This window comes from Salmo trutta, chromosome 37, assembly GCF_901001165.1.
Source record: "Salmo trutta chromosome 37, fSalTru1.1, whole genome shotgun sequence".
NCBI classification, from domain to species: Eukaryota; Metazoa; Chordata; class Actinopteri; order Salmoniformes; family Salmonidae; genus Salmo; species Salmo trutta.
In genome coordinates, this window is record NC_042993.1 from 24,963,880 (window position 1) to 24,978,779 (window position 14,900).

The window sequence follows — 14,900 nt, forward strand, 5'->3', positions numbered from 1 at the left end:
GCTTTGTCGCAGCCGTCCGCGACCGGGAGACCCATGGGGCGGCACACAATTGGCCTAGCATCGTCCGGGTTAGGGGAGGGTTTGGACGGCAGGGATGTTCTTGTCTCACCACGCACTAGCGACTCCTGTGGCAGGCCGGGCGCAGTGCACGCTGACACGGTCGCCAGATGTACGGTGTTTCCTCCGACACATTGGTGCAGCTGGCTTCCGGGCTAAGTGGGCATTGTGTCAAGAAGCAGTGCTGCTTGGTTGGGTTGTGTTTCGGAGGACGCATGGCTCTCGACCTTCGCCTCTCCCGAGTCCGTACGGGAGTTGCAGCGATGAGACAAGACTGTAACTACCAATTGGATACCACGAAATTGGGGAGAATAAGGGGTTACATTTTTAAATAAAAAATAAGACTCCAGCAACCCTAGTTATAGACTGTTCTCTCTGCTACCGCAGGGTAAGTGGTACCGGAGCGCCAAGTCTAGGTCCAAGAGGTTTCTAAACAGCTTCTATCCCCATGCCATAAGACTCCTGAACATCTAATCAAATGGCTACCCAGACCATTTGCATTGCCCCCCCATCCCCCCTTTACGCTGCTGATACTCTCTGTTATTATCTATGCATAGTCACTTTAATAACTCTACCTACATGTACATATTACCTCAATTACCTCGACTAACCGGTGCCCCCGCACATTGACTCTGTACCGGTACCCCCTGTACATGTCGTATTCGGCATATGTGACAAATAACATTTGATTTGATTTTAATTTGAAGTCAACATTCTCTGGTGTGTGGACTTTCGACCATCTTTTTGGTACCATTTGAAAGCAAAAATTTCAATTTTATTCCCATTTTAGTAAATTGATCAGCCAAAACATGTCACTCACCCTGTATTCAAGAGCATGTGGTGTCTCAGCCGATGGTGGGCACAGCACAAACACCTCAGATTAATTAAAATAGGGTCTAAACTACAACATCTGAATATGCTAAAAATCGGAGTTGACACGTTTTTAGATAATTGACATACACGGTTATAAAATGACAAATGTTATTCCCCCCCAAAATTACAATAAATTATTGAATAGTTTGACACCCCTGTAAGCTTTTAAATGATATTAATCTCAACCATTTGTCGTTTCCAGTGATGAAGACATGGATGTCTCATATTATGGTGGGGTATAAAAAATATGTTTTGGCATTCAGGTCTAAGAAGTCACTTTCTGAACACTTCTACAATGGGCCAATATGGATGAAAGGTTTCGTTCATATCAAAAGGGGTGCTGTCAAAAAGTTACTTTACAACTGTACTTTATCTACAGTATTTCAGAAATTAATGGATAAAATACCTGGGTTTATTGATTATTTAAATTAATTTTTTGTTGTCATAACAAAAAAACATGTTATAAACACAGAGGGGAAATCAAATAAATAATAGCCCGGGATGACAATCTGTTTCTGCTCTTTTGCCACCTCCTTATGGAATTGTCATGTCTGGCTTGACAATGGAGTAGGCATAAGCAAAAACAGATCTTGGACCAGGCTAAATTACATTTTCATAGAAGAATATGACATCATCAGTTGCTAATTCAATGTGACCAAAGTCACCCTAGATTTTGAGGTGGTTGTTTAGTCCATGATGCTTTGCTTTCACTCCCTCCTTTCTTTCCAACCACAACTCACAGTGAAGAAAAAAACTCCATCGCATAGAGCCTCAACTCAAGTGAAAGAGGGGAAACCCTGTCTAATGAACATGTCTCTGAAATGCAGCATGGTAGGCAGCAGACAGATTTGTTTGTACAAGGACACTACAAGATACGCTAGGTGAGTTGAGATCCTGGACATTGTGTTTCATTTTTCTCATATCAAGCTACTCATTTATTTATGATGTATATGTATATTGTAGCAACACCGAATTGTGGACAGTGGACCATTGTATTTGCAATACTTTTTCATAATGTGAAATACCTCATCTTAGACTTAATTATAGGATGTTTCGATGAGGAAAATGTGACACAATGTAAAATCACTTGGTGATAACAGTAATGTCCGATTTATCATCACACAGTAATAGTCTAATGGCTCTACAGTTCTATTTGGTCCAAAAATGGTGGCTGTTGTATGAATATTTAGTGGTATTTTCAATAATGAGACTGTAATAGGATGGACCCAGTCTCATGTCCTATACCATATGACAGGTAATGCAGTCAAATTGATCATTGCCAGAACGTTCTCTCACTCACTATGCATACCTTCACAATTACTTGTATCTTGTACAAGTGTGTAACAGGACAAATATAAGCACCCCCCAAATTATTATTATTATTATCTTGACTATTGCATTCATGTCCTTCTGAACATATCGGAGTAAACTGCGTGACAGCCGTAATGTCTTGTCACAGTCACACAGTACATACCACTCTCTGCATGTTTACTACAAATTATTTTATTGTATTTCTCTGGTAGTGAGTTCAGATATCACATTTACAGCCACTGATGTTATTGTTTGAGCCAAGACAAGTAGCAAACCACACTACACATAGGGCAGCATTGTAGTTCAACAGAGGAATAACCTGTATAGGTGAAATCCCAGAGTTTGTTTGTTTTATTTATTTATAGGGGACAATGCACATTAATCAACATCAATATTACAATAATGCAACATCCCTGTAAATGTGCCGGGGTTAGCCAAAAGCTAATTTACACCCGTAGTCCCAGGACAGCTAAGGACAATTACACAGTCACAATACACATACTCACTAAAACAATACAAAATACAAATACATTACATCCAATAATATATCACTCTAAAGACAACAACAACACTATCATCAACTGTCGTCTTACATATGAGGAAGCACAGATAACTCATGTGTACAGGTTTGGATAGATTTGAGCCATGTTTTCAATTAAAATGTAAAAGTACAATAATCAGTGCATCTTCAAAATCAAATCAAATCAAATTTGAGTAAAAAAATAAATAAATCGTTTTAGCAGTAAAAAATAGCAACATATACAGGGGGGTGCCGGTACAGAGTCCATGTGTGGGGGCACTGGTTAGTTAAGGTAGTATGTACAGTACATGTAGGTAGAGTTAATTGAAGTGACTCTGCATAGATGACAACAGAGAGTGGCAATGGTGTGGAGAGGTGGGGGGGGGCAATGTGAATAGTCTGGGTAGCCATTTGACGAGATGTTCAGGAATCTTATGGATTGGGGGTAGAAGCTGTTTAGAAGCCTCTTGGTCCTAGAATTGGCGCTCTATGACTAGGGTGGCTGGAGTCTTTGACAATTTTCAGGGCCTTCCTCTGACACCGCCTGGTATAGAGGTCCTGGATGGCAGGAAGCTTGGTCCCAGTGATGTACTGGGCCCGTTCGCACTACCCTCTGTAGTGCCTTGCGGTCGGAGGCCGAGTAGTTGCCATACCAGGCAGTGATGCAACCAGTCAGGATGCTCTCGATGGTGCAACTGTAGAACCTTTTGAGGATCTGAGGACCCCTGCCAAATCTTTTCAGTCTCCTGAGGGGGAATAGGTTTTGTCATGCCCGCTTCACGACTGTCATGGTGTGCTTGGACCATATTAGTTTGTTGGTGATGTGGACACCAAGGAACTTGAAGCTCTCAACATGCTCCACTACAGCCCCGTCGATGAGAATGGGGGCGTGCTCGGTCCTCTTTTTCCTGTAGTCTACAATCATCTCCTTTGTCTTGTTCAAGTTGAGGGAGAGGTTGTTGTCCTGGCACCACACAGCCAGGTTTCTGACCTCCTCCCTATAGGCTGTCTCGTTGCTGTCGGTGATCAGGCCTACCACTGTTGTGTCATCGGCAAATTGAATGAGTCGTGCCTGGCCGTGCAGTTATGAGTGAACAGGGAGTACAGGAGGGGAGCACGCACCCCTGAGGGGCCCCTGTGTTGAGGATCAGCGTGGTGGATGTGTTGTTACCTACCCTTACCACCTGGGGGCGGCCCGTCAGGAAGTCCAGGATCCAGTTGCAGAGGGAGGTGTTTAGTCCCAGGGTCCTAAGCTTATTGATGAGCTTTGAGGGCACTATGGTGTTGATCGCTGAGCTGTAGTCAATGAATAGCATTCTCACATAGGTGTTCCTTTTGTCCAGGTGGGAAAGGGCAGTGTGGAGTGCAATAGAGACTGCATCATCTGTGGATCTGTTGGGGCGGTATGCAAATTGGAGTGGGTCTAGGGTTTCTGGGATGATGGTGTTGATGTGAGACATGACCAGCCTTTCAAAGCACTTCATGGCTACAGATGTGAGTGCTACGGGTTGGTAGTAATTTAGGCAGGCTACCTTAGTGTTCTTGGGCTCAGGAACTATGGTGGTCTGCTTAAAACATGTTGGTATTACAGACTCGGACAAAGAGAGGTTGAAAATGTGAGTGAAGACACTTGCTAGTTGGTCAGCGCATGCCCGCAGTACACGTCCTGGTAATCCGTCTGGCCCTCCGACCTTGTGAATGTTGACCTGTCTAAAGGTTTTACTCACATCGGCTGCGGAGAGCGGGATCACACAGTCTTCCGGTATAGCTGGTGCTCTCATGCATGTTTCAGTGTTATTTGCCTCGAAGCGAGCATTGAAGTAGTTTAGCTCGTTTGGTAGGCTCGTGTCACTGGGCAGCTCACGGCTGTGCTTCCCTTTGTAGTCTGTAATGGTTTGCAGGCCCTGCGACATCCGACGAGCGTCAGAGCTGGTGTAGTACGACTTGATCTTAGTCCTGTATTGAAGCTTTGCCTGTTTGATGGTTCGTCGGAGGGTATAGCGGGATTTCTAATAAGCTTCCGGGTCCTGCTTCTTGAAAGCGGCAGCTCTAGCTCCTTGAAAGCGGCAGCTCTAGGCTTGCATCTACAAGAAAAAGTGTGTGAACCCTTTGGAATTACCTAGATTTCTGCATACATTTTACATAAAATTTGATCTGATCTTCATCTAAGTCACAACAGTAGACAAACGCAGTGTGCTTAAACTAATAACACACAAATTATTGTATTTTTCTTGTCTATATTGAATGTATAATTTAAACATTCACAGTGTACGTTGGAAAAAGTATGTGAACCCTAGGCTAATGACCTCCAAAAGCTAATTGGAGTCAGGAGTCAGCTAACCTGGAGTCCAATCAATGAGACGAGATTGGAGATGTTGGTTAGAGCTACCTTGCCCTATAAAAACAGTTTTGCTATTCACAAGAAGCATTGCCTGATGTGAACCACGCCTCAAACAAAAGAGATCTCAGAAGACCTAAGATTGCGATTTGTTGACTTGCATAAAGCTGAAAAGGGTTACAAAAGTATCTCTAAAGGCCTTGATGTTCATCAGTCCACAGTAAGATAAATTGTCTATAAATGGAGAGTTCAGCACTGTTGCTACTCTCCCTAGGAGTGGCCGTCCTGCAAAGATGACTGCAAGAGCACAGCACAGAATGCTCAATGAGGTTAAGAAGAATCCTAGAGTGTCAACTAAAGACTTACAGAAATCTTTGGAAGATGCTAACATCGTTGCTGACAAGTCTACTATACTAAAACACTAAACAAGAATGGTGTTCATGGGAGGACACCATGGAAGAAGCCACTGCTGTCAAAAAATAAACATTGCGGCACGTCTGAAGTTCGCAGTAGAGCACCTGGATGTTCCGCAGCGCTACTGGCAAAATATTCTGTGGACAGATGAAACTAAAGTTGTGTTGTTTGGAAGGAACACAACACTATGTGTGGAGAATGAAAAGGCACAGCACACCAACATCAAAACCTCATCCCAATTGTAAACCATGGTGGAGGGAGCATCATGGTTTGGGGCTGCTTTGCTGCCTCAGGGCCTGGACAGCTTGCTATCATCGACAGAAAAATGAATTCCCAAGTTTATCAAGACATTTTGCAGGAGAATGTAAGGCTATCTGTCCACCAATTGAAGCTCAACAGAAGTTCGGTGATGCAACAGGACAACAACCCATTAGACAGGTCAACAACAGAATGGCTTGAACAGAAGAAAATACGCCTTCTAGAGTGGCCTAGTCAGTCCTGACCTCAACCCAATTGAGATGCTGTGGCATGACCTCAAGGGAGCGGTTCACACCAGACATCCCAAGAATATTGTGGAACTGAAACAGTTTTGTAAAGAGGAATGGTCCAAAATTCCTCCTGATCGTTGTGCAGGTCTGATCCGCAACTACAGAAAACGTTTGTTTGAGGTTATTGCTGTCAAAGGAGGGTCAACCTGTTATTAAATCCAAAGGTTCACATACTTTTTCCAACCTGCACTGTGAATATTTAAACAGTGTGATCAATAAAGAGATGGAACATTATAATTGTTTGTGTGTTATTAGTTTAAGCAGACTGTGTTTGTCTATTGTTGTGACTTAGATCAAGATCAGATAAAATTTTATGGCCAATTTACGCAGAAATCCAGGTAATTCTATAGGGTTCACATACTTTTTCTTCCCACTGTACATACTGCTTAAAGCTATCCAGACTAAATAAATTATGTTTGTAAATGATATGACAATGGTGGTAACTGTTTGGTTTGTTATCAAAAATCTTAAGTGTTTGTAGAGTGATTCAATTGGTTTCAGAATAGTAGCAATATTTCAGATGTGAGAACATCATAGCATGCAAATATAGTTTGGCGGCCTCCAGAGGAAGGAAATGTATTTTAAACCTAAAGGTGGATTATCCAAACTTAACCGTTAACCACCGTCTTCACATGTTTCTTAAATGTCAAGTTGGACTCCAAAATGACACCAAGATACTTGAAGTTAGACACAGCTTTCAGATTCTCCCCATTAACAAGAACAGCTCGTTGGGAAGAATCAATGGATTTCTTAGAGAACTACATACAACAGTCTTGTCGATAATTCTTGCCTGCATCACCACCTATGTCCAGTTTAGATTTAATGCGCTCCAGAAAATAGCAATTGTCTGTTTCGGTGGAAGGGTTAGTTCTGAATCCAAATTGCATTTGATGTATGGAGTTCCCCTTGAATGAGGTGATCAGTTAGATGATCAGCCACCCATCTTTCAGCTACTTTTGATAGCACTGGAAGGATGCTTATAGGTTGGTAATTTTCCACCAGTGTTGGGTCACTATATTTTAAAATAGGTATCACTGCAGCAGACTTCCAAGCATTGGGGAAGAGCACATATTTGATGGACAGATTCACTAGATGTACAATAGAGGCAATCAGAGAATATTTGTCTGTTCAGGAATACAGTGCTTAGACCAAATACATATTTTGTTCTAGAGCTCCTGAAGAAGCTAATAATACTGTCCACTGCTGATGTTGAGATTTCAGGAATTCTGAATATTGGTTTATTATTATCTCTGGGATGAGAACTGTGAACATGCATATATAGGTGAACATTTTTGAGCCAGTTCCATGACAGAGTCAACAAAAACATTGTTAAAGGTGGTGGATATGAAATTGGAGTCTTGAATTAGAATCCCATTAACTTTTAATTCAGGATGTTTTTTGGACTTTTCAGCTCCTCTCCCTGTTAGTTTGTTGAGATTTTCCCAAATCACTTTGCCATTTTCTTTTGCTTCATTGATCACTCTAAGAAAGAACACTGCTTTTTTTATATTCTTAATTACCTTATTTCTCAGTGATGCAAATATACATCTGCCATCATTCTTACCAGACTTCGGTGCTTTTTTCAATGAAAAATCACGTTCTCTCATCTGCCTCCAGAGGTCCTCATTGAGCAATGGTAAAGAGGTTTTCCGTCTTGGCTTACGTTGAAATTTCCTAGTAAAAGAGGTATCCACGTTGTCAATAGCTGACAGAAATGTTCTGTATCCAGACTCTGGGTCTTCATTGCTTAACAGTTCAGACTAGTCCATTTTACTTATAGCTACATTGTAGTTACTCTGCTCACTTTTCTGGATATTTTTTTATCATACTGTTACACGTTAATATGGTTCTTAAATCTCTTTTTAGTGAGCTTTCTAACCACCAATGTAACATTGTGGTCAGATATGCCAGTTGGTAAGTTACTGGACTTAATTATTCGATCAGGTCTGTTAGTAAACACCAGATGCATTTGAGTCTGGGATGACTGTGTTACTCTGGTTGGACCTTGTATTATTTGAGCCAGGTTGAAATCATCTGTGATCTCTTTGAGTTTTTTCCTACAAGTTTTGTTTTCCCAGTTTACATTGAAATCGCCCATGAAAATAATCTCCTTCTTATGATCACATTCTTTAAGCATGGCATTTAGATGGTCAATGGGGTATAATCTAAACTAAATGTTATTCAGAAGGCAGCCTATTGACTAATGTTGAGGTGCTCAGACTCAAACAGTAGCCTATGGTGGAAGATCTACAACCCGCCTGCTTATATCTATTCTAGACCCTTCAGATCTGCATATTTAGGATTAGGTAAGGATTAGGGCCGATGGGAAGTGGAAGGGAGTGAATTGGGACGGCTCTCAGTGGTTTGTGGTACTTGTGTGTTTTTCAGAGGATGAAGAGCCAACAGCACACCTCCAAATACCTGCTGCTCCATGTGTGGTGCGGGTTTCTCACAGTCGCAATGGGGATTATGGTCGCAGTTCTCACAACAGTGCAAATAAGCTCACCTGACAAGGTATGTCCAATTATCATCAGCGATAGCTAAACTCAGATATGATGATGATGATACATAAGGGTAGACTGATGATGATCTCAAGGTGTCACTATGTAATTTCTCTCTCCAAGAGTAATTTATCTGAATCAAAGGATGGAAACCAGCACCCTCCAAGTAAGTTGTACTGGGTTACACATACTGACATTAATAGTTTTTTCTGTTCTGTATGTCATTATATTGACCAAGGCACTGTAATATAATTCCTATCCCATATTATTCCCACGGGGGGCCAGCACAGGAAAAAAAATGTATGAAATGTATGCATTCACTACTGTAAGTCGCTCTGGATAAGAGCGTCTGCTAAATGACTAAAATGTAAAATGTAATTAGACATTCTACAACAGTATTATTATTTTAAATAGGCAAGTCAGTTAAGAACAAATTCTTATTTACAATGATGGCCTACCAAAAGGCAAAGGCCTCCTGTGGGGACGGGGGCTGGGATTTAAAAAGAATCTGCAAAAGATGGGCTATATATATAAAACAATGACTTGAAATATTATTTTTCTTTTGCAGACGGCAGTTTTCTGGCTCAATTGAATTCATCAAAGGGTAAGTAAAGCATTGCTATTTCCATTTCTGATTATCAATGAATGTCTAATGTTTAAACAATACATTGTGTGCAATAGAATTCAGGTCAATTATGCATTTTCTGGAGAAAGATGGCATTATAACATTGCACAAGCAGAGAGTAACACGTAAACGTTACAATATAGATCGAAACAGGAAAATGAATGGGCTTTTTTTTGCTTTCCAGCTCCGCATCTCTCGTATATCCAGCTGACCATGGGTAAGCTAAACACTTCCTTTCCTAGTTTATGGGTATGGACTTTTGGGCCTAACATTCCATGCTTGTTGCAGTTTCCTTTTTACATCCTAAATTCATGGAATGCATGAGTTAACATTGGAGCTTCTGCAGTCTGTCTGAACTTGTCAGTTCCATTAAACAAGACTAGGGTCCTGTACACACTCAGGTTGTACAACTGATCTAACACATTTGACACCTAGGTTGTGATACACCTAATATTTATATGATACAATGGAGAGTGTGCGAGTTGGACCCCCCTTTGCCTCCAGAACAGCCTGAATTCTTCGGGGCATTCTACAAGGTGTCGGAAACGTTCCACAGGGATGTTGGTCCATGCTGACGCGATGGTATCACACAGTTGCTGCAGATTGGACGGTGGTACATTCATGCTGTGAACAGTCTGTTCCATCTCATCCCAAAGATGTTCTATTGGGTTCAGTGGGTTGGGTTGGGTTGCGTGACTGACCAGGCCACGCAAGTAAACTGAACTCGCTGTCACGTTCCAGGAAATGTTTTTCCACTCCTCAATTGTCCAGTGTTGGTGATCGCATGCCCACTGGAGCAACTTCTTCTTGTTTTTAGCTGATAGGAGTGGAACCCGGTGTTGTCATTTGCTGCAATAGCCCATCTGTGACAAGGATCGACGAGTTGTGCGTTCCGAGATGCCGTTCTGCACATCACTGTTGTAATGCGCCATTATTTGTCTGTTTGGAGGAGGATTATTTAAGATACTGTTTGAAGAGGTAGGATTTCAGATGTTTTCGGGAAGATGGGCAGGTACTCTCCTGACCTAGCTTCAAGGGAGAGCTGGTTCCACTATTGGGGTGCCAGGACAGAGAAGAGCTTGAACTGGGCTGAGCGGGAGCTGCCCTCCCATAGGGGTGGGAGGGCCAAGATATACAGTATAACATGCTTACTAACATGCTTACTCACCATGAGCAGAACATATTACTACACAGTCCAACGTAATTGTATGTCTCTTATCAACAAGATGTTATGCCTCTTTATTAATCATACAATTATATTTATGTATTGAAAACATGATGTAAATATTCAATATATTCATTAAACATTAAACTATTGTGAGGGTAGGTGTATTAGTGTAAGGTTAAAATGGTAGCTGTACAATCAGGGTGTGCTCAGAATGAGGTATAGATTTAGTTCCACCAATTTTTCCCTCATCATGCGCTGTCCCCCGTCTGCTCCTTTGTGAAGTGGGGTTTAAGACCCACAATCAACCCATCTACTGTAACTGCTTAGATGCGGGCATCCACTAACCCCAAGACAATGCTACAATTACTGTCTGTGAAAATACAGTATCATTTTGCAACATACAGTGCCTTCAGAAAGTATTGAGACCCCTTGATTTTTTCCCACATTTTCTTACGTTACAGCCGTATTCTAAAATGTATTACATTGTTTTTCAACACACAATACCCCATAATGACAACGCAAAAATAGATTTTTTTGAAATAATAATAATAATAATAATAATATCACATTTACATAAGTATTCAGACCCTTTACTCAGTACTTTGTTTAAGCACCTTTGGCAGCGATTACTGCATCGAGTCTTCTTGGGTATGACGCTGTAAGCTTAGCACACCTGTATTTGGGGAGTTTCCCCCATTCTTCTCTGCAGATCCTCTCAAGCTCTGTCAGGTTGGATGGGGAGCATTGCTGCACAGCTATTTTCAGGTCTCTCCAGAGATGTTTGATCGGGTTCAAGGCCGGGCTCTGGCTGGACATTTAGAGACTTGTCCCAAAGCCACTCTTGCGTTGTCTTGGCTGTGTGCTTAGGGTCGTTGTCCTGTTGGAAGGTGAACCTTCACCCCAGTCTGAGGTCCTGAGCACTCTTGAGCAGGTTTTCATCAAAGATCTCTCTGTACATTGCTCCATTCATCTTTTCCTCGATCCTGACTGGTCTTGCAGTCCCTGCTGCTGAAAAACATCCCCACAGTATGATGCTGCCACCCCCATGCTTCACCGTAGGAATGGTGCCAGGTTTCCTCCAGATGTGACGCTTGCAATTCAAGCCAAAGAGTTCAATCTTGGTTTCATCAGACCAGAGAATCTTGTTTCTTATGGTCTGACAATCTTTAGGTGCCTTTTGGCAAACTCCAAGCGGCCTGTCATGTGGTGGAGTGCTGCAGAGATGGTTGTCCTTCTGGAAGGTTTTCCCATCTCCACAGAGGAACTCTAGAGCTCTGTTAGAGTGACCATCGGGTTCTTGGTCACATCCCTGACCAAGGCCCTTCTCCCCTGATTGCTCATTTTGGCCAGGCGGCCATCTCTAGGAAGAGTCTTGGTGGTTCCAAACTACTTCCATTTAAGTATGATGGAGGCCACTGTGTTCTTGGGAACCTTAAATGCTGCAGAAATTCTTTGGTACCCTTCCCCAGATCTATGTCTCGACACAATCCTGTCTCTGAGCTGTACGGACAATTAGTTTGACCTCATGGCTTGATTTTTGCTCTGACATGCACGGTCAACTGTGGGACCTTATATAGACAGGTGTGTGCCTTTTCAAATCATCTCCAGTCAATTTAATTTACCACAGGTGGACTCCAATCAAGTTGTAGAAACATCTCAAGGATGATCAATGGAAACAGGATGCACCTGAGCTCAATTTCAAGTCTCATAGCAAAGGGTCTGAATACTTATGTAAATAAGGTATCTGTTTGTAGATATCTGTTTTTGCTTTGACATTATGGTGTATTGTGAGTAGCTTGCTGAAATTGTATTTTTTTTTTAATAAGGCTGTAACGTAACAAAATGAGGAAAAAGTCAACGGGTCTGAGTACTTTCCGAAGGCACTGTATACAGAGTTTTGAAGGGGTATTGAAAGTGTAATTATTCAATATTTTGCCACCTGTCTGTTCAAATATATGCATAAACATACACTATATATACAAAAGTATGTGGACACCCCTTAAAAGGAATGTATTCGAGCTATTTCAGCCACACCGTTGCTGGCAGGTGTATAAAATTGAGCACACAGCCATGCAATCCCCATAGACAAACATTGACAGGAGAATGGCCTTACTGAAGAGCTCAGTGTCTTTCAACGTGGCACCGTCATAGGATGCCACCTTTCCAACAAGTCAGTTCACAACATTTCTGCCCTGCTAGAGCTACCCCGGTCAACTGCAAGTGCTGTTATTGTGAAGTGGAAACGTCTAGGAGCAACAACGGTTCAGCCACAAAGTGGTAGACCTCACAAGCTCACAGAACGGGACCACTGAGTGCTGAAGCGCGTAGCGTGTAAAAAATAGTCTGTCCTTGGTTGCAACACTCACTTCCGAGTTCCAAACTGTCTGTTTCAGTATGACAATGCCCACGTACACAAAGCGAGGTCCATACAGAAATGGTTTGTCAAGATCGGCGTGGAAGAACTTGACTGGCCTGCACAGAGCCCTGACCTCAACCCCATTGAACACCTTTGGGATGAATTGAAACACCAACTGCGAGCCAGGCCTAATCACCCAACATCAGTGCCCAACCTCACTAATGCTTTTTTGGCTGAATGGAAGCAAGTCCCCGCAGCAATGTTCCAACATCTAGTGGAAAGCCTTCCCACAAGAGTGGAGGCTGTTATAGCAGCAAAGGGGGGACCAACTCCATATTAATGCCCATGATTTTGGAATGAGATGTTCGACGAGCACGTGTCCACATACTTTTGGTCATGTAGTGTATATTAACCCATTTATATGATGTAAAGCGTTTTAATATTTCCTTTTATTCCCTTTTCTTTTCTTTCCTTCTGTCTCATGAGAAGGAACATTTTCTTGGGAGAATGACCATGATGCCCCCGTCTGTGGCTCTTGCTCCCTCGTCCTCCGCGACAACTCTGTCTACATCAGATCTGAAGGCTTCTACTACTTCTATGTCCAGGTCACCTTCACTAGGCGCACCGGGGGAGAGGAGAAGAGGAAGGTGACTCTGTTCAAAAATGGCATTCAAAATAAGACCCAGCAGAGGAGACTGTGTGAAGCCGTGTATCACGGAGAGAAAGAGGGCACTGTTTTCATGTCCAGGATGGTTAAGCTCCAACAAGGTAACAGTCTCAGCCTTGAGATAACATCCAAGAATAATAGTTTTAGATATGGGGGAGAGAATACCTACTGGGGGGCATATCAGCTCCCCCCATATTAAGCCTAAAAGACATTGTTAATGAGAATTAGTTCAAGATTGAACCAAAGAAGCTGTTAAAACATTGTTTTAAAAAAAAAGTGCGCTGTAGTTACTAAACTGAATTTATTTTGTGAAAACTATAACTGTTATGCATATGCATTGTTTGTTTCGCTGAACAGATTTGATTATAATAATTATTATAATATATAATGAGGTAACAGAATACATCGTCAAACTATGTATTTGTGTGTGTGATTTCTTGTGATATTAATGATATCTATCATGATGTGAATTAGTCGATGCTAGATATTATAGATGGTAAATAGATTTTATATGGAGACAGCGGTCGTGTCTGAATACCCATACTAGCGTACTAAATAGTATGCAAAAAAAAGAAGGTTTTATAGTATCTGAAATAGCACTCCGAATGTGTCATCTAATGTGCGATTTGCGTTGATTCCCACTGTTTATTCATTTTGGTACAGCGCATCAATTTATCTGATTATCAGCTGTTGTCAAACACACAAATTCTACTAGATCAAACGGCGAAATGACTTACAGTTTGAGTATGCCACTGCCACTATTTACTGTTATCATCCATTGTCTATGTTATTTAGCAGTCGCTCTTATCCAGAGCCACTCCCATTCTTCTCCACTGGTCTCCCGTGGGAATCTAAGCCACAACCCTGGCATTGCAAGCACCAAGCTCTACCAACTGAGCCACACAGGAAGTAGCACTTCCCACATGGTGGCGCTACCTCACTACAGAGAAAGGGCAGATGTCCTTCTCTGTCACTTTTGAGATGGATTCTGCTACTATCACAGACTCAGCATATTCAGAGACATGCAAACTAGGTCTGAGAACACCTGTACCTATTAGCGTTAGAAAACGGATGTAACAGAAACACACGTCAGTGCTGAGTTATCATTGGCCGAAAGCTAACCCACTGGGCATAAACATGGTTGGAAAAAAAGATTTGCCCAACTTTTAGCCTAAATCCAATGACATGGTGAAATGTTTTGTTGATTTCACGTTGAATCCAGGATAGTTGGCAACTCAACCAAATGTAAATCAAAACTAAACATTGAACTGAAGTCTGTGCCCAGTGGGAATGCAGTGATGCTTTAGTTGCCCCTAGTACACAGAATCAAGCAGGAACGAGCGATTGATAGCTACTCAAAACAGGAAGCCACAAAGTTGTCAGATTAGTCATAGCTTCTATTCCTCTAGTCATCTCTCCACAGAAATCTGCAGTTATACACACTTAGTCACATATCCGCTGCTGTGTCCAAACTCCTCTAACTCTGTCTGGGCTGGGCGTCTCAGGCTCTGCACACTATTGG

At 42.0% G+C, this 14,900-nt stretch overlaps 1 protein-coding gene across 2 annotated transcripts; it reads left to right on the top strand.

The window, feature by feature from the left end:
* The first annotated feature begins 1,187 nt into the window (after positions 1-1,187).
* On the top strand, positions 1,188-13,894 carry LOC115177183 (uncharacterized). Of its 2 annotated transcripts, XM_029737742.1 has the most exons (6): positions 1,188-1,811; positions 8,450-8,575; positions 8,686-8,728; positions 9,131-9,166; positions 9,372-9,404; positions 13,201-13,894. In XM_029737742.1, exons 2-6 carry the CDS (start codon positions 8,453-8,455, stop codon positions 13,575-13,577), a joined length of 612 nt encoding a protein of 203 aa, XP_029593602.1. In that variant the 5' UTR covers positions 1,188-1,811; positions 8,450-8,452; the 3' UTR covers positions 13,578-13,894. The 2 variants fall into 2 exon arrangements, with proteins under 2 accessions (XP_029593602.1, XP_029593603.1); XM_029737743.1 differs by lacking the exons at positions 1,188-1,811; positions 8,450-8,575 and having other exon boundaries at positions 8,591-8,728; positions 13,198-13,894.
* The last annotated feature ends 1,006 nt before the right edge of the window (positions 13,895-14,900 follow it).

Excerpts from the sequence above, each read along its gene's own strand:
- LOC115177183 (XM_029737742.1), top strand. The coding sequence starts at position 8,453 with ATGAAGAGCCAACAGCACACCTCCAAATACCTGCTGCTCCATGTGTGG. Across the intron at positions 8,729-9,130 it reads TGGAAACCAGCACCCTCCAA|ACGGCAGTTTTCTGGCTCAA; the intron begins GTAAGTTGTACT and ends TTTCTTTTGCAG. Across the intron at positions 9,405-13,200 it reads GTATATCCAGCTGACCATGG|GAACATTTTCTTGGGAGAAT; the intron begins GTAAGCTAAACA and ends TCTCATGAGAAG.